At 43.2% G+C, this 25,733-nt stretch overlaps 1 protein-coding gene across 1 annotated transcript; it reads right to left on the reverse strand.

Moving 5' to 3' along the window:
• btaf1 (BTAF1 RNA polymerase II, B-TFIID transcription factor-associated) lies at positions 1–22,039 on the reverse strand. The gene is made up of 38 exons (XM_079229917.1): positions 21,842–22,039; positions 20,415–20,538; positions 19,939–20,053; positions 17,483–17,623; positions 16,636–16,835; positions 15,730–15,863; positions 15,301–15,430; positions 15,152–15,214; positions 14,951–15,040; positions 14,771–14,866; positions 13,752–13,928; positions 13,396–13,536; positions 13,165–13,289; positions 12,361–12,481; positions 12,036–12,140; positions 11,691–11,840; positions 10,786–10,928; positions 10,451–10,625; positions 10,149–10,352; positions 9,387–9,807; positions 8,942–9,126; positions 8,689–8,845; positions 8,109–8,218; positions 7,721–7,922; positions 7,468–7,616; positions 7,162–7,314; positions 6,522–6,643; positions 5,827–5,994; positions 5,608–5,685; positions 5,371–5,500; positions 5,123–5,264; positions 4,884–5,014; positions 4,644–4,766; positions 4,215–4,367; positions 2,798–3,009; positions 2,553–2,712; positions 1,774–1,944; positions 1–1,068 (listed from the first exon to the last, which is right to left on the reverse strand). Exons 1-38 carry the CDS (start codon positions 21,853–21,855, stop codon positions 928–930), a joined length of 5,556 nt encoding a protein of 1,851 aa, XP_079086043.1. The 5' UTR covers positions 21,856–22,039; the 3' UTR covers positions 1–927.
• Positions 22,040–25,733: the final 3,694 nt, after the last annotated feature.

The raw sequence follows: 25,733 nt of genomic DNA on the forward strand, positions 1-25,733 counted from the left end.
CATAAACAAAAAGCAGCAATTACAGGAATATGTACAAGTGTTTTCTTTGTTAAAATACTGGTGGCAAGCTTCAGGTACCAGTTTCAGCTTGGCCCCATGTTCAGTCTCTGTAATGCTGCTTCGAGTGCAGTGCTTTCCTCAGGGTCGTCGTCGCACCACATTTCAACACCAATCATTTCTCCGCGAAAAGACTCTGGAGGATGAGAGTTGTCGTCACGGCGGTGCTACAAAATGCCAGAGCAGCGGGATGACGTCCTGCGGTCTCATCCTGCGAGCTAGTTGCTTTCGCTCCCCGGTTCTCTTGTTTGTGTCGGTCAGAGAGGTGTTGTCGGGTGTGGCTGGGTATCGCAGTGCTTGCAAGACCATGTGATGGGAGGAGAAGAGTGGTAGTGGGGCAGATGAGAGCGAGGTACAGGTGTCTGAAGCAGTTCACACTCTGGCAATGAGACATGGGAGGAGGGAGGGGCGCTAAGAGTAGCACCTGATGCCGTTACTACGAGACCACTATGATGATGCGCTGTATAACGTCACTGTAAACTCATGTGGGTGATTTAAACACTGTTAGTCGCAGATGGTGCAGCGTCATCCTGCCATTACATTCTCTAAAAGAGGGCTTGTTGAAAACCATTTGGGTGGTTTGCCTTCAACAAAGAATTGTGGGTAGTCTGACCATGTACAGACACATCATCGTTGTTGAAGCAAAAAAAATAATATATATATTCAGTTCCTATTTCGGTTGTGTTTTAGTTATTGCATTGGGACATTTGTAACCATTTGCCATCCGTGACTCCTCATAGTTACCTTGTTTAAGGTGTGTATGTATTTATGTGTGTATGTGTGCATGTATGCATGCGCTTGGGAGAGACTCCTCGGAGCTCTGACCAGGTCCTGTTTGGCCAGCATATGGAGGCTGAGGGTTGTGGTGTGCTACTGCAGGGAGTGCATGAAGCTGTCCAGGTTGTACTCTGTGTCATACTGCTGCTGGTCCCATAACTCGCCCAGGCCGTCCAGCACCGACTTCACGGAGCTCTTCCCCGAGGTCGCAGACGACTGCTCCCCCTTCTCGCCCTGAAACGCGTTCATAGACAAGACGGTTCAGCCAAACGTAAACAGTTTATAGGTGCGTTTTCAGAACTACATAAGCATTTTGTCAGGCATCCCCCCCCTAAGCAGACTGGGCTCCGCTCTGAATTCTAATGCAATATTTCTTGTAAAAAGGTGGGATCATTTCTTCCGACGTCAGCTAGGGCAAAGCGGGGCCCCCTCTGCTATAATGAGCTGCAGGGCATGTGATCTGTATCTGAGTAATGACATCCGATCCTCGCGCATGCATCTGGTAATAATAAGCACTCGTTATCAGTTTTCTGGCCTCATTGTGGTCTGAGCTCAGCATGCTAATTAATTGGGCAGCGCTTGTGGATTTGTCCCTGGTTTAGGGAGGCAATGCCACGTGTCATTAATTTCTAAAAAAACAAAACACTTTTTTGCGAGGTGCCATCTCCTAGTTCTAGCTTTTGCCAAGGCTCGCTTCAGCCGGCAGGACCAAGCGAGAGTTATGTGATTGTTAAAATTGCGAGGTGGATTTTTTTTATTATCGATGTTTTTACGAGGCAAGGATCGCATTTATACTCGACTGTCAACCAACTACTGAATTAATACAAATTAAAACAAAATACATTGTTTGGACATGTTTAGATCTCCACGTGGGAGATCTGCGATCCCCACCAACAGGTTTCTCTGTATCTCCGTGACAGAAACCCTCGGAGGTCTCACCTTGTCCAGACTGAAGAGGTTGAGGACCTGGTCCGTGCCCATGCTCTGCAGGCTGGCGTTGTCTTGGCTGATGACAGTGTTGGCGATGCTTATCTTGAACTTCTGCAGACCCATGATCTTCTCCTCCAGCGTGCCCCGTGTGATCAGCCTGTACACGTTCACGACCCGTTTCTGAACGCCACAAACACAATGGGGAGTGTTAACAGAAGGTATTGGACGTTGAGGACGGGGCCTCCATCACTTGTTTGGTACAAGACCAGCAGTGTCACGCGATCCAAGGCTGCTCAAAGAGACGCATTTAATAATGCAACAAGGAAACTGATGAACACATCCTTCTTTGAGAGAGTCTTGGATTCAATATCATCTTAATGAAACAGGATCATATCAAAGATAAATGACCTAAAGCAGCTGTTCTCAACCACTGGTCCTATGCGTGCCACTTAGTGGGCCAAGGAGGTAAGGCCAAATGGTTAGAATACATTTAAAAAAGTTTATATCTAAATGTGCTCATTTCGTCTAACAAGAAAGATGTGAAAGACAACTAGGTGCCAAAATATGACCCTGATATATCTGGATTCATAACTGTAGGCAGTGATGAGTTAGCAGAATATGTATTTTGGTCATTACGGCCCATTTCACACAGAAGTGGGCCTTGAGTTACAGCGTGTTGACTACCCCCAAATGTAAATGTTTCTGCCCACTTTTGGGACGTGATCCAGATTCATCTGGTTTACAAGATCACAAGGTTTATGTATCCGTGTGTGTTCTGCTGTACGTACCTGTCCTATCCTATGGGCGCGATCCATTGCCTGAAGGTCCCTCATGGGGTTCCAGTCGTGTTCCACAAACACCACGGTGTCGGCTCCCGTCAGGTTCAGACCCAGACCCCCGACATGGGTGGTCAGCAGCAGCACGTCGATGGATGGGTCGTTGTTGAACCTGAGATTCAGAGAGAAGAACTGAATAACAGGCGAAGCGAGGCAGCGTTCCGAGCCGGAGACAATGTATAATTCAAACCACTGACCTGGAAACGATGGAGTGACGCAGGCCGGCCTGCACACTGCCGTCCAGCCTCAGGTAGGTGACAGAGGGCAGTTTGGATTTCAGGAGGTCGCGCTCCACAATATCCAGCATACTCTTGAGCTGACAGAAAATGAGCACACGGTGCTGGGCGACGACCGCCTCGGTGCCCCCCTCTGATCCTGCACCGCCTCCTAGACCGCAGTCCAACAGCAACTGAGAACAGAGTGTCGGCGCCACAACATGTGACAGGGGAGAGGTTGAGTAGGGCTGGGCGGTATGGCCAAAAAGTCATATCACGGTATTTTTTTCCAAATAAACACATTCATTTATTGACGCCGAAAAGGACCGCCACTCACCACTGGCCAGCAGCTGTTTGGATTGGTACATAGGGAGATAAACTTGGAGGGATTTAGGACCCAGGGGAATCCCTTGATACTAGTGGCGCATGCGCGGCCATAACGACTATTGTCATTCTTCGGCAGGCAGCAACATTTAATGTTTACAGTCACGTGTACAGCGGTCTGAGCTACTTGTGTCTCACGGATAGAAGTTAACTCATGGTGTGCAAGAAATGACATCACCAAAATGCATGATGGGTAAAGTCCGCCCACCTTGCTGCACAAGAAAAGTCTTCCTGTGTGGGCGGTGTCATTTACCTAGCATGCCTTTTGGCGATGTCATTTCTTGCACACCATGAGTCAAGTGAGTTAACATGAGACGAAAGTAGCTCGGTCCGCTGCTCCTTCAGCTTCAAGCTGTGAACATTAAATATTGTTGCCTGCCAAACAGCGGTGACCGGTATGACGGTATATGAAAAATTCATACCGTACGGAAAACTGGTATACCGGTCTACCGCACTGCCCTAGTTGAGAGGCTACAAATAAAATAATGAAGTGTTCTAATGGGTCACATTAAGGTACCCAGCCTTTGGGCAGCAGAAGTGCATGGCCAAAAAAAAAAAAACGCCGCCAACAGGTAATGTATGGAGGTCGTATTGAGTTACATTTTGAGGCTGTAAAGATTTGTATTGGGTGATGGGAAATTATAAAGTTATCGCGATTTATTCAAATGTAATCTTGTAAAATGTAGTCGTTGGCGAGAAACCTGAATTAGATCATGTAGGATTATTAATAAATTAGCAAAAAACAGCATGCCCAAGCAGTTATAAAGGTGTGCGCATGTTGAAATATATTTTGGATTTAAGCTCTTTTTTTTTAACCGCGGTATTAAATGGTCGAGAATCGTGGGAATGCGTGGAGTCTTTGCTCCATGATCTTTTATCGCCATTCTTAGGCAAACATATTACTTTAATGAAAAACATAATTGGACATAATCCACATTATGTAAAGTGATTCAAAACTGGACAACGCAAGCAGAAGTGATGCAGCGGATCCAGAAAAGACGTCCCTGTACATTACCTGTTTGAGAGCGGAGAGTTTGGGCGCGTGCTGAAGGTCCCGCAGGCTGGAGCTCTGCGCTGCGAGCTGCTCAGTGATGCGTTTGTACTCGGGATGCTGCGGGGTCAACACCAAACTCGGGTGGTTACACAGCTTCCTCAGGTACTGCAGAGCCTGAAAGAACGGAGGGAAATATTACTGGTTGGTCATAATAAGATGCATTTGCAAAAGATAAAAAAAGGCATACACTAAGTATTAACAATGAATGCTTTCATTCCAAACTAGTACACCTCTACTGTGTGAAACGAAATCCAAATGCATTCTATGAATGTGTGACGTGAATACACAGCGATCAACAGGTGACGATTATGTGCCAAGCAACGTAACAAAGACGACAAAAATAATTGCAACAGGGCGGCTTTCACTATGGTGTCAGACAGAAACCAGTACCTGGAAGACATGGCCTGTGGCCTTCAGTTTAGGCTTCTCCTCCTCTCCTGTAGCAGTATTGGAGATGCTGTCCTCCACACTGGCCTTGGCTCGAGACTTTGCAAAGTCTTCATACAACTGAACCTGCAGGGAGTGAGAAAGCAAACCATGTTGTTACTCGGAGGTTGGGCCACCATCTAGCTGTAGTTCCTATGGAAACCAGTCCTGTTACATCGAAGTACTGGGAGTGGGCAGAAGTACCTGTAGAGGACTCAGGTTGCAGTAATAGTCCTGAATTATTTTAGGAGGAAGGTCCTGGAGGACATCCTCCTTCATCCTCCTCAGAAGGAAGGGGAGCACCTGTCGATGTAGGGCCTCCATCGCCAGGACACCTGAGGGGGAGGAACCGATATTAACCGTAAGTCTAAAATTTAAAAAAAAATAAAAAAGGGGAGTTGGGAATAGCAGTATTTAGTTAGAAATCTGCAACATTTACAGACCTGCCTCCTGTTCCCGTGAGGAACTTTTGGCGTCTCGGCTGGCCAGGATAGGTTTACCGTAGCGAGCGGCAAACTGCCGTTCTGTTCCAAGGAAACCCGGCATGAGGAAGTCAAACAATGACCAGAGCTCCAGGACATTGTTCTGGGGGACAGACGAGAGTGGAATGTGTTTACTCGTCGGAGCATAACCATAGAGGGAAGAAGAAGAAAAAAGGGAGAGTTTCAAGAGCCAGCGGCTATGCGCTCACCTGAATGGGCGTTCCTGACAAGATGATTCGGAAGTTGGCAGCCAACTGCTTAATGGCTTTGGAGAGTTTGGTTTTCCCGTTCTTGATGACATGACCCTCATCGAGGATGCAGTAATTGAATTTGATATTCCTAAAAACAATGTAAAAAATATAAATCCGGTGGAAATTTGTTTTTGTTAAAACTGAGCGCCTACCTCCTAAAAACAAAAAAAGATTTTAGAAAGAAATTATACGCACCTAAAAAAGTCGATGTCATTCCGTACAACATCGTAAGAGGCTATTACAAGGTTGTGTTTTTTCACTTGGTGCTGCAGCCTAAAAAAAAAAAAAAGGGGAACATCTATCGTATAAACATTGTATACTGTACATTACAGTTAGCGCCTTTTTAATGTTAATTTGGATTCCTTATTATGCGCCAGATCTTTCGCCTTGTTATTAAGTCTGACTCAGCCTTACCGCATTCGTTCTGTAGGAGGCCCAGTGTAGTGCAGTGGGTTGAGGTATTCTTTGGTGCAGAATTTGCCCACTTCGTCCACCCAGTGGCCAGTCAGTGTGGGAGGACACACCACCAGAGAGGGCAGGGGGCTGCTGTCTGCGGCCTTAGTCTTGGCATATTCCTGTGCCCTGAATAGACATCAAACACACAGAAGGCCGAGTCAGGTTTACTTTAATAAAAAGAAAATAACAAGCAACAAAACTGGGCCAAATCACTGTTGATGCTGAAACTGACAAACCCACGCTTTGTCCATTGTTTCACATGTGGCAGGATCATTGAGGTCAGAAATGAATAGCATATCATACAAGACCATTGCATATTCACCAGATTTTAGCTCAACATGAGGGAAATGCACTACTTTTTTCTCTTCTTCCTATGAATCTCGCCAAACTAACCCAACTGTGCTTTTTATTTGTGGTTCAACTTAATGAGTCATTATACCTCATATCCTCTTGTATATTAGTAGTATATTGATAATCGACCATGATTACACACATCAGCATGTAAACTGCTTGGACTCATAGCTCATATCTAAACCATCGTACGAGTGCCGATGTGTCCGAATTGTACAACATAGTGTTGAGTGGCCGAAGGAGATCAGTCAGCGTGCTGACGCTGCAGAGTTGAACAACCATAACGGTGCTGTTTGGACTACCTGAGGTAGTAATCCCCTGCCAGAATGCAGATGGACTGCAGCGTCTTGCCGAGGCCCATGTCGTCACACAGGATCCCGTGCAGCTTGTATTTGTTCAGGAAGGATAACCAGTTCACTCCATCCTGCAAGGTGACAAAGACCCACACTGAAATAGACAATAAAAAGCAGCCTATCCATTGGAACCGCAGCTTCTTTCAGAGCGACATTTCCTCCTAAATCAGTTACGGTTGAAGACATTGCAGCAGTGTGTTAGCCAATCTAAATTGTTGCTACTATTGGTCTTCTGTCCCACTCTGTTAATTAAAGAGGAGGGTGGCTGGTCTTAGCTGTTCCAACATTTCTAGAACGAACCTGCACACATACACCATCTCCATTAGAGTGCTTTAAGGTTACTCTGTCAAGAAAACCATTAGTTGTCAGTGTCTTTCTTTTATTTTTTTATACATTTAGCCTGCAGCAAATGAATTTCCTCATCCCCGAACCTGACAGAACAACCTTCAGACTCAAGGTGAAGAGGCAGCTCAGGCACAAAACACTGAAGTATCCCAGGAGTTGTTTAAAAACACAGGCTGGGAACCATTTACCTGTTGCTTGAGGGGGTATTGCAGACACTCAATGGACCCTGAAAACTGACACCCACCTGCTGGTACTTCCTGAGCTCAGCCTTAATTGGAACAGGTATCTTGTAGTTCTCCAATTTTCTGCTATCTAGTAGTTGCTCCAGGAATTGGCGTTCTCTGGCCTTCTGGCGGATCAGGTCAGCGGACATGGCCGGGGGGTCTGGTATACCGGCCTGGTGGACGACAGAGGGAAGAAACTCTTAGGAGCAAAGCGTTGGATAACGACATCGCGCTGCGAGTGTAACAGCCAGCGAGTGATTAAGTTGGTTTGCAGGGATTCTTAACTTTGCATAAAAAAAAACGCGCATCCGTTTGTGGACTCTTACCTCGAGGGGCAACAGGCGGATGAGCGTGGCAAAGCACTGCGTGGCCATGAAACGAATGCTATCACTGGGGTCACTCATGCGGCCCAGCACCGGCACTACGAGCAGCACGATGTAGGGCACAATGTCCACATCAAGCTGCTCCATGACACCTGGAGACGCGTTAGTCAAGGACGGTACTGTGGGGAGATGACACGGCAACAACTACAAGGGCGATGCTTTCATTTACAATTTGTTTCCACCGTGTGAAGGATACAGGCCAAAGCCTCGATGGCACCCTCCTGTTTGGTGCAGTCGTCGATAGCAGCTAACCAAGGGAGGACGCACTCGAGGAAACTGTTCATGGTCTCCAGCATGGCTATCTTACTGAGGACGCCCACACAGCGTGCTGCCATGTGACGCACCGCTGTGTACGGGTGCTGCAGGCAGGTGAACAGATGGGGGAGGTGCTCCAGTAGCTAGAGAGGCAAAAAAAGAAGATATTCAATCATTTGCTTTCATTATAAAAGTTGGTTTTAGATGCATGTAAGGAACTTTCCCTGAAAATCCTGCATCTGCGCCAAATACAGTTCCAATACTAATTTGAATTACGAATCCATGAGAGGTCTCCAGTAAATGGTGGTATAGAAGTAGAGCAGTCGTACCAAAGGCTTGAGTTCAGCCGCCATGGCCCCAGCCATGACCTCCAGCACTTGTAGAGAGTTGACCAGTTCCTGAGCGGCAGTGTCTCCCCTCTCCAGCTGGACCGGCCTATCTAGAGTACACAAAAGACAGTGATTTAGAGTATATACACGTCCTGGACTCCCTGAAAGGTGAAGGCCTGGATTATAAAGAGTGGATTCTCTTGGTAAAATTAGGTGAATTGAATTGATATTTATTAGTCCTTTCAGAAATCCATCATGGGCCACACGTCAACTGTCTGACAAATAAAAACAGAACAGCTCAACAATAATATAGACTTTAGGCATCTGATATACACAGCAATCTTTTAAAAAAAATAAAGAATCTTGAAACGGAGCATAGCTACTTTGATCAAAATCACAAGCTATGAATCATCATGAGACTACACATGCAAACGGAATTTTGCACCAAAAATGCTCCAGACCATTTAAGGCAAAAAATTAAACTGCAAGCCAAAAAATACCTGTGACTGACGTGTTTAACCTTTTTTTTTTTAAATATCCTTTACTTTGTCTAGCCAAGATTAAAATCGGATCAACATACCAATTTGATGATTTTCAGTCACTACCGTCCTCAGTGGTCCCACTGTGTTCTCCCATAAGTACGGCAGAGACCTGGTGAAATCTGCACCGAAGTGCTTGGCAACAGTTGTCAGGGAGAACTCTGCCCCTCGCCTCTGAATAAGAAACGGCTTCTTGCTCTAAAACGGGAACGGATCATATTAAAAAAAAAAAAAAAGGGTAAACAACCTGTTGATCCAAATGTGAGGAAAATGTACGACATTAGCCGGCTGTACCTCGTCGTTATCCGTGCAGATAGTGCTGCCAGGAGGAAGCTCTGTGGTTGGGTTTTTGGGGGCTTTAGGGGCTGGCCCCCTCTTACTGGTGATGGCAAACGCTGCCCTTTGGTGGCGGTACAGGGTGATTATGCCTCGGGTTTTGTTGACCATGTGATGAGTGCAATCTTTCTCCAACCCACTGCCTAAGGGTATAAACAAGAAGGCGTGAACAATATGGTCAGTAGCAAGCAAGCACTTCTTCAATAAGACAAGTGATTGTTGGAGGGATGCTGTTGTACTTTTACAATTTGAAACAAAGAAACCATTTCATCATCTTTCCAACTCACTTCTGGAATACAGTAAGTAGAATGATTCAAAAGTCAAAGAAGACCACATTTTGAAATCCCTCTGGTAGCGTTGAATAAAATTACTGAAAATATTGCCCAGTGTCAACAACGCCTACCTTTGGCATTTTCCTGTGTGGGGGGAACGGGGCAGGCAGACGAGGGCGTGACCGCGGAGTCCATGCAGGCCGAGGCGCAGAGGTTTTTAATGATCTTGGGGTTGGGGCACGGCGAGCGTCCGGCACACTGCTGCAGCAGCTTGGCTATGAAAGATGCAGCATAGCCCTGGATGAGGGCGTTCTCCTCCCGCTTGATGGTCTCCATTAGAGGCCTGACCAGTGGGTTGAGCTTTTCGGGAAGCACCTGCAGGTTAATCACTGCGCAGGCCGTGACCATGTGGACGCGCAGATGAAGCTGCTGCCATTCTGTGTTTGTCTCCGTCACCGTTGCCTGGGCCTGCTGTCGTTTACTGTCCAGTGCCTGCCACTGATTGGAGATCACGTTCAGACCCGCTGTCGACTCTGTGAAGATGGCGGTTACCTAGGGAACAAGAGGGAGGGAGAACGTGAATGGCTGGAATGGGGGAGCGATCTGTTACAGAGTGCAATATCCATTGATCTTTCAAGATGAGAATTAGGCCGTTAAGGTCAGGAAATAAAGACCTGGACAGAAACCAAATTACAGCTGGATGTGGAAGTGTCATAATAAAGCCAGACACCTTGAAATGTCAGCCTTCAGTGTAAACTGCAGTTTTGGGGTCATGTTTCTGTAGGTTGTGGGTACATTGGGGGAAACTAATTATAAAACCTATGACCGATTTCAATTTGATTCATGAAAAGGTTTCCAATTCAGTTTTCTTATTAGTGTGCGGCCGCACCTACCAGGTCATTGGCTTGATCAATCGTGAAAACGCTACAATTGAGGCGGTCTTGCAGGTCTATGTGGGCATCGGCGAGCAGCGCAATGAGCTGCTTGCACTCATTCTGCATGCGCGTGAAGGGGATGGCGATCTCATCGTAGTACAGGTGCTCCGACAGAATGGCCAGAAGCCGAGGCTGCACCATCGACGATACCACCTGACAATCCTGAAAGGGAGAGATTGGAAAAGTCAATTGCTTATATTGCATCCAAAAGGTGCTCCGGTTACCGCAATAAAAAAACTCAAGTGTCTGAGTCTTTTCACCTCCTGCATTGCGGTCCACTCGCAAAGTACCAGAGCCACGGCTATGCGCTGCAGGGCAGACTTGGAATTGAGGTGGAAGAGCAGCAGCTGGCCTAAAGATTCAGCTGGTCGGATCTCCTGAGATGCAGCATTGAGCTGAGGGTCACAGATACACCTACACAGAGCCCCCAGCAATCTGGTTGAGAGAGAGAAGAGAGAGCCGGGAAACGCAGTGAGAACAAAAAAGTATTCATCTAGCAAATTAATCTTTTTTTTTTGAGAGCGAAAGTCACAAGTTCACCTCAAAATTAGGACGGCTAACTTTTTAGCTTTCGCTTGCAACAATCAAAACTCACTTGGCAGCCATGAGGCGAGAACGGACCACTACGTAGTCCCTCGTCAGTGGGTCGTCGGTCACCGTCTCTGCACCAGCTATATACTCCTGAACCGTTTCTTTCACCAGAATGGTCCCTTGACGTGCCTTTGTGCCAGCCTTATCCTGCTGCGTCAACACAACATTCATTATTACAGTTAATCGCATTAAAGAAACGGACCTAAACCTGCATTTCAAGTGGCATTATAAATGTTGCTTTGCACAGGCTTAAATTAAAACATTTGCCTTCTTCAGATAAATATATGTGCAAATACACAGGTGTATTTTGGTACATGAAAATTAAAGCGGCTTCCATTTCCAATTTCATACGCTTAAAAAGTTCAGCTCCATTTATTTAATTTAAACAAACCAGCGATTCAGCTGTTGGGTTGAACGTGGTGTGTCTGTTACTTTTCTATTTCTTTCCTCGGACTGTTCAGGGAGCTAAAGCTCCTCCGGCTAAAACATACTGGCCAGGGACGTTATCTTCATGCTGTCTGCCAGTCTGTCGCCTAGCAACCTCAGCAAGGTTCATCTGCTTCGTGTGATGTCTCATGCGTTATTTGCATGAACCTGCTGTTGCATGCGACAGATGCGCCCTACCATTCGGATTATGTCACACTGACGTTATAAGACTGATCTTTTCATTTATGTTGATCCTTCAGATGCGTTGCATGGCATATGAAGCGTAAATATATTTACACATTGGGAAAAACAAGAGTTTAAGAATAGTGTTCCTGAATAGTAAAATTGCTACCGATTAGCAGTTATTGACGACGGCGTGGAGCGTCAGTTTGCATTTGAGGACAAAACTGCAACCAGCTGAGAACCATATAGCAAGTCTTACTCTTCAGTCTCATCTAGGTATGAATACAGAACGTGTCCAACCTTGCAGCGGGCCTTTACTTCCACCAGCATGTTGATGTCTATGGGAATTTGTGAGGCCTGCATCATGAGACAGAGCCAGGCGCCCATCCACGGGCAGCTGGCTGCTACCACGTACTGCTGCGGGGCCTGAGACAGCAGCTCCATCCACACCTGCCCAAAGACACAAATCAAAAAAGGTCATCCATATGAAAGAAAAAATAAGATTTTACCTAATTCCCATCAGAATTGTTATCAATTACTTATTCTTGGATGACATTTCAGTATCGTTTCACTAGTTCCAATAATCAAACTTAAACCATCGCAGTCGTTTTACACTTGAGATGAAGTGTGGGTGACGCAGCATACCTTTTGAATCAGCTCAAGGATTTCCTCATTGCTCTCCAGTATGCAGGACTGGAAGATGTGTCGCAGCATATCTTGTAGGATGGGGTTGATCCACATTGCACAGTTCTGAAGAACCCCCCCGAAAAAAAGAGAAGATAAAACACCGCCCTACCAGGCACAACACATAGCCAGCATTCACAAATAAAAAAGCATCTATGGTAACACTGGCCGTTATGTACAAAAACATGGAAATGTATGCATTTCTGATACTTTGTTAAATCATGTATGAGATGAATTAGTACTTTGCCAGATATATGAATATCCAATTGCTCTTAGTCAGCTTTACCACATCAGCTTTAGACAGCAGCGTGAAGAGGGTTTCCAGCGCTGCCCGTCTTACTGATGATATGGTGTGTCTCAAGAACGGCCAAACCCGAGGGACCAGGACTGTTAATGACTCCTGCATGCTAGAGTGGACAGGATACAAGAAGGGCCATGAAAGACGATCATTTTAGAGAACCAAAAAAAATACATGACTAAAATACCACCTTCTTACAAATGGTATAAACTAAACCTCTGTCTAGACTTTAAGAGTCAGTGGCCATGTAATTGTGCGTTTCAAGAAAGTTTGCTCAGCGGTGGGCGTGTGTCGCCTGATTGTTTGCTTTTATGCGAATCACGTTCAACCAACCTCTTGGCACACTGCTGATACACCCCCAACACACAGCTACAGAATACAGAGGGGACACGTCGCCTCCCTAATGACAATCGGGGACCCAGGTCACTATAGGGAGCTTCTTGTGAAACAGAATATGCAAAGGCCATCAAACCTCAAAACAGATTTTCAAATGGCACGCAAATCCCATGTATTCTAATCTATTGTTTAAATAACCAAATCGCATGCCTAACTGCAGGCATTATAGTACAAGTTATATCGAGTACAGCTTCAAGAACTGCAGTTTAAAAAAAAAGATACTCTAGTAGCTAATGAAGTGGCCACTGAATTGATATTTTTCTTAATGGTCCAATGAGACAAATGAGGCCTTTTTCTGAAGATAAAGTGTACTTTCAGTTTCTGCTGTAGACAAAAAACAAATAATTACGATTTAGAGGCAGCAGCATTTACTGTCGGAACCTCTGTGAGACAGACCTGCACTGGCGGACCTGCGGGTAGGTGAGCAGCGAGGACAGCAACGTCATGATGCTGTTGGTGGAAGCAGTGAGGTCGTCCAGGTCCAAAAGAGCATCCCACAGCGTGTTCACGATGAAGGGTACCTGAGACACGCACAGAATTTCACAATCTACATTAAGAAACACAAACTTGAGATATTTTTTTTTTTATAAAAACAAAAAAAAGAGGCATTGCCATTTCCTCTCTGACCTTATTAGGCAGAAGCTGCACCAAGCCTTCCACCACAGGGATTAGGGATGCGGCTGCCACAGCCCTGACGTCATCATCCAGGTCTTGTAGGCCTACAGTGATGGCTGGGAGCACCCGGTGCAGTAACACAGCGATCAGATCCTGAGACACGAAAGTGAAAAGTCCAAAGATGTATGCATACGAGTTCAGAAGGAATAGCCTTTGTGTTGACATATCTCCACAAGCAGCCGGTATGGTTCCAGACCACAATAAAAAAAAGCTATTTGTCCCAACAGATATGGTCCCACCCCCACAATTGATATTCATGACCATATCGCTTAGTCAACTGCTCGACATACATACAGAACAGTTAGTACCTGTCGGACAGCCAGGGCATACTTGATCCCGAGCAGGCCTCCATGACGGACCTCCCACTGGTCTTCTTTTAGAAGCGTCAGCAGGACGTCTACCGTCTTGGAAACACCAGTTCCGTTCATGTGACGAAGGGCCACACCGAGTGCCTGTGCGCACGTCTCCCTGACAGGAGCCACCACCTGGGAAAGAGAGAGGGAGGTGTCGGATAGATAGATAAATTTCATGAAATTTATCTGGTTAACAAATTCTACTTAGTGGTTTGCCAATATATCTGGAAGATAATGGATGAGGAAGCCAGCCAGCCACACCCAGTACAACAAAACACTGTTTGATCAGAGTCGTTATACTGCAAACTAATAAAAACCCAACGTCAATTTAGTGATGAGTTCCTCCTCTCCCAGGTGGAGCTTAATAAAAATTACTAAAGACGAGAAGGTTTTCACAAAACAAAGAATAGAGTTCTTGCTGAAATATTTACACTTACAAAAAGATGGAACACAACCACCTAAATACATATTCTTTAAAAGTAAAATTGCAGTTTTGAGGAAAAGTATTACACGACACAAAAGCCTCTTTACAGTAGGTAATAAAACGCTATGCATCAGAGGAGTTGGCACACGTAATTGTTATATAATTATGAGGCAAGTGTGAATGCCAAAAACCACTGCCGTACAAATACATTTCAGACAGTACACAAATATTTAAAATAAATAATAGAATTCCCGTCTCCTGGTTTTAATCCTCAAACCAAGATGTCTTATCCTCTTAGACATTTGTGAAATTACCATAGGAATTCTTGAGTTATGGCCAGAAAACATGTTTCGTTACGTCACATTTTAATCATTTCGTCTTTGAGTCCACATAAACATTTGTGCCAAATTTGAAGAAACTCCCCCTAGGTGTTCCTGAGATACTGCTTTCACAAGAACAATCATGATTAGTTACAGGTCCTCGCCTTTCCTACACTGCAGGTCTCACCTCGCATGAGTCTCGACAAAAAGAAGAAAAGAAAAAGACCAACCTCATCAGATACAAAGTCTCCAAAGCGGTCCAGAGCGAAGACGCAGAGCAGCCGGATGACCAGGTCCTCGATCCACTCCTGATGCTGCTGCAACATCTACAGCGAAGCATCAGACCGTTTGTGTCACGTTTAGTTCTCACAGACGAGTTAAAGCAAACCTAGGATAAAGTCAAGATGTACCTGCTTTGCAGTGCTTCCCGCCAGCTTCCCGCCCCCAGCACCCTGGGACTTGAGGATTTCTCTAAGACCTGTGCCTGCACCGTGACGAATCTGAAAACCACCGCACAATTATAACTCTTTTACATTTATTTTGCACTGGTCACCTGTAACTCAGCACACAATCTCGTGTTCAACTACGATTTGAACAGGCTTTGTTTTTACCTCCCATGACGGATTGAAGAGGTCATTGCAGAGCTCCTCACAGAAGCTCTCCAGAGGCCACTCCTGTATTTAAAAAGACAAGCAATGAGACATCAGCTACATGACTAGGGAGACACCAGCGAGCCGTGGAACTGTCTTTGACTCCTCACCTCCTCTAAAAGACCGGAGTTGTCTGGAACGTTGTCAATTAAGACTTTATGCTCAGTTGCCGGTTGATCAATGACAACGTTGGTGGTTTTCCTTCGTTTCTCATCAGGTTCCCCTTCAAAGCTGTCGTTACTTAAGGAGTAATTCAAGTGAATCATGTTATTAGAAGGAATCAAACTTTACATAAACATTTTTTTTTTAAACTGTCAAGATAAAATGGGTAAAAAATAAAAAATGTAAACTAAAATCTTAGGTATGTTGATCCTAGGAAATACACATATGGTTGTATATGATGGGAGAAAAAAAAAAGACCCTTCAATATGTAATAATTTGTTCAAGAGCCAGTGTTTCCACTTGGGTCTGTCATATTTTTTTAGAGATGGAGTATTTGATAACTAAACATGTTTTAGGTACACAGTACATAATTTTACCTCTTTTCATTTGGCTCTGTGTCTCTGGATCTTTGTTTGGCCACCAGCTTGGCCATCCTCTTAGCCTTATTCTTCTGACGACTGCTCATGCCTGGCCGGAACTCTGAGTCAATCAAGTCAGCAGCCTGAATGGGCTGAGAACAAAAACGGCGGAGGGGATTAGTCATTTTAAGGTCCAACTCCACGCACATGTACATCCTCAGAAGCACGACAACATAGACAAGATTACAGAATGGCTCATTTGATAAATCCATTTTCTGGCTCAAAGCGCCACAAACCTCCAAAATCAACAGTGCTTCTTCTAGGCAAGCTGCATTGTCCCTCTCTGTTCATGCACAAGTCCTATTCATTATTTTATACTGCGCAGGAAATTCTGCAGAGCAGGCTCGCAGTGAATGGAGACCCGTACTCTATACTGCCAGTTCGAGTGCAGCTGCCAATCATTAATGGCGTTTGACATAAAAAAGGTGATTATCATATTGTAGAACCACACTGCCTTCTATTAACTTGACATGTATGCAGCACCTCGCAATAGATTAGGCACAAAGGCCTGGAAGATCCAAGACAAACTGAAAGCACAAAAGAAAATTAAAATTACCAAGGACAGAATCAAAAGAGGCAGAGAAAGGAATAATCATTCATTTCATTTTGTCAGGCCAAAGAGAAGACAACTCAAGCAGCTTGATTTTTTATTAAATTGGCACTGCACAGCAACATTCAACTGCTGGCAGAAGCAGTAAAAACAGGTGCCATTTCCTGCCTCGCATTTATGATTATCTTCACCTATTTTCGAACGCAATAGTCCATCCAAGACTAAAGCTTGAAGTAAGAGCCTTAGTGACCCAAAGGGACACAAAGTGCATCTTCTGAATCCAAAAGGTAACTGGTTTAAAAAATGAGACCCACCACAAGGTTGCAGGAGCTGGATCCAGCTGGGCCTTTGCTTCCATGAGCTTTAAGCCCACTGGGTTGGCAGGTGTAGTCCAGGTCCTCATCGTTGAACAGCTCCTCGGTGTCCATGCCGATAGCAGCGCCCATGTCCAGACCCAGCTTCTTCTGAAGGAGCTTTCTCTGGCGGGCCAGACGTTCTTTAGGGTCCAGCTCACCTAAGAAAAAAAAATAAAAATGTAAATGACAGGACATCAGGGTAAAACTCTAGAGCATGAAACGCAAGTAATTTGTAGCTATGTGAGGAATACTTGTTATCCGCATGTCAACATGTGGGAGCTAAATGCAGCGAGGAGACACACAATAAAAGCTGGGGTCACAAATAAATACTGGAACATAAACGGCTCCTGAAACCAATCACAGAACGCAATGCTGGGTAAAATAACAGAGCGCAGGACTTCAAATTACCATCCAAAGATTAGGGCTGTCCACGACAAAAGAAATTCTCTATTGGTCGCGATACAATTCAATCAACTATTTAATTAGTTGATTTCTCTACAAAGACTTGCACAAAAACATCCCTTTTAATATTGCCCATAAGCGTTTTGGAAATAAGTCATTCAGTATGAAAACGCACATAAAAAGGGTTCAGATTTAAAGCTGCCCAATGGTCTGGGTCCCACAAAGACGAATCAACAACTAAATATTCATTGCTCAAATAAGTCACTTTCCACGGGTCAGTGTACATAAAGAATGAACACACAGTAACAATGTATGCTGATCCCCTCTATTTGCATGTATGTTAATCAAGAGCACAACAGCCTGGAGGTTATTGCAAACAAAACAAAAGATAAACACTACAAACCTGTTGCGTCATCCTGCTGCTCAAACTCGGCCCCCGCGGATCCCAGCAGAGAGGCCCCATGTTTGAGAAGGCGGGAGATGTCAAAGTGGTAGAAACTCAATCGGTCACAAGAGTCCTCTGGAGACAAGTATTCACTGGACTCTACAGGAAAGAAACAGGAGTCTGAGAACGGCACATTTGTCCCTCTAAATCCGTATTTAGATCACATCCACACCAACGCCTTCCATCAAGAGCAAGCTTGTGTTTGTCAGCCAACAAAACTGCTTTTTTTTAATTATTTTTATAAATAGTCTAAACAATGGAGGCATCTGAAACTGGAGGCCTTACATTGACAAGTGGTCATAGAAAAGAAAATGTTATTGTTCATAACCAGAATTGTTACAAAACCTTTCTGATGCACCAATACAGGTGCCGTCATTAACCTTATATTAATATTTGTCTTATCAGTTATTGATCAAATAAAACATATTAATCAAAAGGTCTCAATGTAGCAACAAAGCAAAAGCCTTCATGAGTCATGATTAAATTAACGTTTCATTCATTTAGTTTTTGCCTTTAAAAAGGACAGTTGAAAGGAAACGAGCCAGGGTACAGCATGTAACAGACGGTACCTTGCTGGAATAAAACCTGAGACGTTGCGGCTTAAAGGAAAACCGTGCACAGATTTCCAAAACACCAATTTCTATAAATCATACAGTCAAGTGAAAAACAAACAAACGTCCACACTCTGGTTACACTGAAATATAATATGTGAGGGTTTAACCTGCTGAGAGAGTGGACTAACTGGGCTCGGTCGAGCCAAAATGGTGTATTCTTGAATCACTTAATTACTATATTCATCATTACATCGCTATATCGTTTATCAAACAAAAAAGGAGAAGGCATAAAATGTAGGGCTGCAACAACGAATCGCTAAAAATCGATTATCAAAAGTGTTGGCAACGAATTTCATTATCGATTAGTTGTGTCGCGCGATTATTACGCCGGGCAATAAATCGCGGAGAAGAAAAAAAAGAGCAGAGCAACTGGCCGGCCAGCGTTTCTGAGATTGGAGTGAGACACGAGAAAAGCTGAGGTTGTGATGTTCTCAAAAATAGAAGATCTTTGACAAGTCGAGTCTTGGCCAATCAGCGTCTTCATGTTCCTCAAACTTGTTTTTAATGGAAGCTAGTCAGCTTGCTATCACGTTAGCTAATGTGTTTGGTTGTGTATTATCGTTAAAGTTACGTTACAGTTCAGTCTTGCTTGTAAAAAAACGTAACGTGATGAAACATGCCGTAACTCCCCGGTCTGGTTCAGTTCACGCTGTCACTCGTTAACGTTAAACCGGCGGATCTGGCTGCAGGTTTTTTTTTTTTTTTTTTTTACTCAAAGTAGAATGAAGCAAATCACGTTGTTGGGCTTAGCCAACAACGTGACGTTGTGGTCATAAGAGACCCAGAATGAAAGAGTTTAAGGAAGAGGACGCTCTATATGTAGCAGTACAGCTTCCCTCTGTCCCAGTATTTCATACATATTGATAAAGCAAGGCATGCTAAATGCAGCCTCTGGAGGGATCAATTACAGTAAAAAGGGCTCACATTTGGCAGATGTAAAGCATAGATGTGTATGTTTTTAGTGTTAGTCCATTTTGTTGTTTTAATTAACAGCTCAGGGATGTTCAAGGTGCAACCTGTTTGTGCACTTTCTGAAGATGTTTTGCACTGTCACTTCTGTTTTTGAATAAAGGGTTGGAAATTAACGCTTTTTTGATAAAAACATTTTTTTTATCCGATTCATCGATTAATCGAAACAATAATCAATAAATCGATTATTAAAATAATCGTTAGTTGCAGCCCTAATCAAATGTTTTCCTGATGTTTTGGTGTCTTAATGTGAACGTTTCCTAAAAACAGTGATCGATAGTTTGGGGCCATGTTTTACATGATAATGTAAGACTATGCTATACCAATTAGTGTGAGGCCCGACTGTAGAGGGCATTTTAACTAACAGAAGGCTTATGTGTTTGAAGAGCAAAACCTGTATCATGTATTTAGTCCTGGAGCCAAATTGGCTGCATCTTCAAAGTTCACTGTGACCTGAAAGGTAAAACAACAACACACAAACTGGAAATCCGCCGAAAGGGATCGTTCCATATATTTGCTGTGGGTTCGACAATATCCGTTTCAGTGTACGTTATATTTAGAATACTTTTAACACTTTCTTTTGCCTGAACTTCTTCAAAGCCACAAGACTCTATTGACAGTATAAAACAGTACAAATAAGGTTTCACTTTAACTCGCATACACTTAAACTGATAATCTTTTTAGGTGGGCCTTCCCCCCCCACAGTGTCTTGCCCACGTTCACAGCAGTGCAGTAACGCCTGCCCGCCTCCCGTACACCTTACACAAACCCACTTCAAAACGATCTGAACTATGCCTTTAGAGGCAATCAAATGTGACAGAAAACTCTCACCTTCTTTAGGCTTGGGCGTCGGGTCCCACTCAGGAATATTCTTTACAATGGCCTCAACAGCTTGGCCTGCTGCTATTCGAGTGTCCCAGTTGGGACTCCTTAGGTAGGTCAAAACCTAGTATTCGACAGAAAATACATTTTAAATGTAGGCTACTACATATACAACATAAATGCAAACTGTACAACCTATAAGAGAGAAGGAAAGAGACAAGTACAAAAAGGCCAACATAAAACCAAAACTGGGCCCTTGCTGTGTGCCACCTTTGTCAAGAAGTTAGGTTTGTTACAGTTACAGTGAGAATAACATACACAATTCAATCCAGGTGCTCGCATGGCACATCCAGCCCAGCAGGAATTACACTGTTGGACATTATCAATATTTCATAAATTTGAGTGCAGGGACAGTAAAAAATGCTCAGGTTGACATTATCTTATGATGCTCAAGAAAGACAGTTTGGACTGCGCGTCACACGCACCTTTGATAGGAGGTTATTGAGTTCATGTGGGTGGAGTTTGACCACTTCTCCAAGCTGTTGGGCTGCTGCTTTCCTGGTTACTGGTGTTGTCCCGGTGTCAAGCAAGATGAACAAACGATCGAGTCTAAAGACAGGCGACAATAAACAAAACAAAGTCAACGGAAACTTTACGGACCATGCACAATGTGCAACACTGAACAAACACACAGGTTTCTCTTCTCAAATGTCTTGTGCACTAATGTGCAAGGACCACTTCCAAGGTCTGAACCTCATGAGGACCAGAATATGTGATCTAAATCAGTCGTTGTGTACATTGATATGAGCTTTTTTTTTAAAATTACATTCTAATTAATATATAAAATTCCGTATGGCAAATTATTTCAAGACAACACACTGACAGGTATTTATTGGTATTATTTGCATGGATATAACAATTTTCTTTATCGCTATCTTGCATTTTGTGTCGTCTTTTTCTGGATTTGAAAAAGAGGCATGACAGTAAAATGATGTAATTATCTGAATTAACCGTTTTTTCTACTACTTGGTTTTACCCACTTAGTCATTATAGCCACAAAATTAAAAACAATCTTATTGTGTAAGGATTATGTAAAAGCACTAATAGCAATAGGAGGTAATTGGTCAATAATATTGTGACATTTAATTTCTTTATTATATTAGCAAATTACCCGGTCCTAGTTTGGCTTTGCCCCAGGGTAACCTGTCTAATGAACCTGGTCTGTCACTGAGGTCATTAGCAACCTATTAATAAAAAGTAGAGTGGATTATAGGTACTACTAATACTTAGGATGAACTCCAGAGGAGTTTGCTTGGCTAAAAAGAAAGCCCTTTAAAACCACGTGGAATTATCACAACAATAACTGTGATAAACCCCAGCCAAGTGAAGATCCCAAAACACTATGTTATGAGAAGAGAAGCAACCTAATCTGTAACAGGTTTTCAAAGAGTAACCGCACTTCAGCACCGTGGACTGGCTAAAGCACCTGCACGTTGACAGGTCTGTTTAAACAGTGTTCCCGTTCAGGTTGCCGCTCATCAGAACTCCACAGGTCGCCAATAGTGGACTCCCGTGTTCGCAAAACTGGCCTTCCTGAACCCAACTTCACTAATTACGTTACACTGTTATAACGCGACCATCAGCAGTGGACCGCGAGTTTTTTTTTGTTTTTGCGTGAACAGACACGTCGCACCTGCAGTAAACATTGGTCCTAATTGAGTTATGTGCCAGCGAACAGTGGCTACAATGAGTTTCCTCACCGCGTTAGCTCGCAGGCTAACGTTTGTCCGCCGTCGCCGCGCCGTTCTCGGCCAAATCACAAGCTAACGCGTATTAGCAGGTTAGCTCGCGAACGTTAATTGGTTTGGACAGATTACAACAAACAGGGTCCGGGGGGGCAGCCAAGTCTTACCTTGATACAGCCATTGTCACTTCTTGTACGGCCTTTCTCGCCCCACGATTCAACAGGCAACCCGTAACCTGAGACGCGTTTCTCCCCGCTGTTTAACGGCTTCCAATGCGGCAGATAACAGCAGATAGATGAAGTCATTAGCTAGTTAGCAGCTGCCGCTAGCTAGCCGAGGCCCAGGCTGCGCGCTCCCGACCAGCCCGACTCTGTCTCCCGAACGGAGGGAGTTCACCACGAATTCATGGCTACAAAGTTGCCCCCCTTGTTTCTTCGGTATCTTTTCCCATGAAATATCGCCGAATACCATAAGCACACCAATCTATAGCTGACGTTACCCCTCGGAATCCTTAGCAGATAAATATTTCAACCTAATAAGGTATAAAGAGTTATTTTGAAGCACGCTGAGGGCGACCCAGAAGACTGTTTTTATATGAGGAGCCATCTTGAATTTATTCCTTCCTCCACAGCGGGCGGAGGCTGATTGGCTAGAAGCATATCGGAGAGCCAATCAAAATGCACGTTAAAAGAGGAAACGAATGGAAGAAAAAAAAATCGAAAAGGGATAGTTCTCTATAATGTTAGATACATTATTGCGTCCTACGTGGCTCTATTTGATCGGAAACATAACAGACTAGCACCAACTGATTTGTGTTGTAATTGTGTATGCTCATACAGCCTATATGCAAGGTAGATATAATCTAATTGTCATGAACTGGATTTGCTTCTAAAATCCAATCTTAGTTTAAATGTGCTACATTTATTCTAAAGTGGGCATGCGTTTTCACTATATGATATATACTATTGATTGTATTTGCTGACGTTACTTCCAGTTAAAGTTGTCAATTATTCCTGAGCTGACCATGGTCCTGAAAGGCCAATGGTTAACCTAGTCAGTTTGTAAAAAGAGGGTCCTCTGCCATAGCAAAGGTTAATCATGCTTGCTGTTTCAGACAAGCTCTCTATTTTTTAGGTGACAACAATACATTGGGAAATAATCCAGACAATTCAGGGGACAATGATTAAACTGATGGCAAAAAGTATTTGCAATATGCAAATTACACCATGTGTATCATTGTACCAGCACTATGAAACTGCGTCTGTTAGTGCACCTATCGGACACAATCACACACAGCTAGCATACGTACGGCATACAATTTTTTTGTTTTTTTATAGTTTATCAGATCTTACATTTCCTTGAAGCATGACTAACCCATATGACGCCTCTGTGTGACTGCAGATATGAAATATACCCATTATTTAGTTGACACAACATTTTATTTGAATGTATTTGAAAAGCAGGGGAAAATAAATAACCCACATTTACATCATCTGAACTTTGATCTCAACATTTACTCAGTATATTTATTAGTCAAATGTGAATTTTACTGATTGCTGTCAGGTTTTACTGGATGTTGTAATCTGATCGTTCCCGTTTTATCACCACAGCAGTATAGCGCTGCCCAATGTTTTCCACCGACTACAGGAGCACACAAGAAACACTACGAGGGTTCGATGCACATGCATTTTGTTTCCAGAGTTGTTGTGTATATGAGTTGTTTGATCATAGTTGAAATGTTTTAATACAATGCAAGACAGAAATGGAAAAGACTTGACTTCATAGTTGACCTTTCTTAGTCCGACCTCATAAAGTCTCATGGTATTTTGCGTTAGAAGACTTTTATGTCAAGGCCTTTATCTATTTCTCATGAGCATAAAAAAATGAGAACTCCTATAGTGCTGTGATAAATGTGATGATTGAATATAACATATAAGTACAGTGACTGTTTGATTTGAAGGTTTATCTCTTCTCTTCCAGCAATGTGACTAAAATAAATAAACCCATAACTGTCAGTGTGTTCTTAAAGCATTGTCATAGAAACCAGGTTGAGAACTCTTAAAAAAACAGAAAAATGCCCAAAATTACATTCTTGATATTGATAAAAACGCAAATGCAGGAGGTCAGCTGCTTGCACAGGTCAACTCCATTTTCTACAGCGAAAGAGAGACTTAAAGAAAAGGGCAGGATCTGGAGATGACAGTTTCATTTAATATCTTGCACATGGCGTTACGAAAGCATCGCCGCGTAAAGCGGCTGCAGGATTTGAATTAGAAATGACTTTATCACATAATGAGCATCCTGTCTGTTTTCAGAATTTTGGTTACAAAACAGTGTTATGCAATGTCTAAAAAGGCACGGGGCAGTGCAGTTTGGACTGCTATGTTTAGACTACTGTGAATCCGTTTTTTATCTCTGCAAAGTATTGAGTCTGCAGGTTACAATGCACATTGGAAGTCGTTCTGACTGTAGTATTATTAAATGATCAAAATGCTTTTTAAAATTGTTTTATGGAAACTGAAGCATGATCATCAGCAGCTGGACCTATTGTCAGTTACACTACCCTGCTTTCAGAGCAAATGTTTGTTCAGTACAGCAGCAGAGTATTGGAGAAAATAGGCAAAGATCAGGTGCCACTGATGGCTGGGAGCACAAGCTACATCACATGTACACTGGACACGTTTATTTTGGAACTGGCAACGCTGCCATTTTATTCGTGGCGGAACTGTGTTTCACCCACTGATGTCATTAAATAGGGAAGAGAAACTTGTTTAAAAATAGACACATGTTCGGAATCAGAACTTGTGGAAATAAAACACAATGTTAAGTTGTTTTATTCTGACCACTAACATGGCATTTAAGTGTTTTAGCTGCAGCACATTTTCAACAGGAATACAGACAGTGAGCAGGAATAAAAGCAAAACAGACAGGTATATAAATATATAAGACTGGGAGCTGACCATAAAACAAACCGACACCTGTCAAATGAAATCTGCAATCATCACAACAAACTCAAACTGCATGTTGCTATTGTGTGACATATCGGGCCTCCTCATCTCCTTTTGAATATACTGCCGAGATCTCAATGACATATTCATGCTGGCTCCCGTTTGTACCATCTGTCTTCTGATCAGAGTGAAAAACAGATCATCCAAACTGAATAGGGGGGAAAAGCTGAGGCGCTTGTGACAATGCAGTAAGAGAAAATACATTTTTCAGAACTTTGAATGCAATCTATCACTTGAATGTGTGTAATGGGTTTATTCATCCTCCTTCAGAAGGTGGACAATGTGATTTCTATGAGGTGCTTCTTTGTGTGTAATGAGCTCATGAATCTGGAGGTGGACGATTCACTGTGGAAAGAGACAACATTTGTGACTGGAGTTCTTTTTTCTGATGTGATCCGGGTTTAATCTTTGAGTGGGGTTGTCACTCCCACACTAAGCTGCCCCATGTGGCACGAATATATTAACATCATAGTATTATTAGTAACTCAGTATTATTTCGTAAAGCACTAAATTATAAGGTCCTGTGTGTTAGAGGACATAGCTTTTTTGACGACAATGTACAATATCTTTTGAATGCTGGTGATTAAAAACGATGAGAGCTTCAACACCATAACTTTATATATCATTTCTCACAGTGAGCTAAGAGTCATTAATCTGAATCGGCCAAATTCTTCTAAAATTCTAAGGTATTTAAAAACATTATTATTGTTACTTAGTAAATAATCATGTTAATACATTTGGTAAAATTAAATAACAATTTGTGAAATGATTTATAAAATGATTTAAAGTCATTGTGAAATGTCTTTTCTTATTTATTTTCCCAATTCAGTTTTATTGGATATCATTTTTTATTATTTCCTGAGACATTTTTAACATTTCATGCTTATTGTGTATTTGCATGACTATCTTTCAGCCAACAATAGCTCTGCTTCTTTCATTTGAATTTAGCCTGTTAGCTCCTGTTAGCCGAGGCAATAGCAGTGCTGAAGTTATTTTCCACTCAACCAATTGGAGAATGAGGCTGTACTGTAAATAAACACAGCAAGTTACA

Source organism: Taurulus bubalis, assembly GCF_910589615.1.
Source record: "Taurulus bubalis genome assembly, chromosome: 14".
Classification (NCBI taxonomy): Eukaryota; Metazoa; Chordata; class Actinopteri; order Perciformes; family Cottidae; genus Taurulus; species Taurulus bubalis.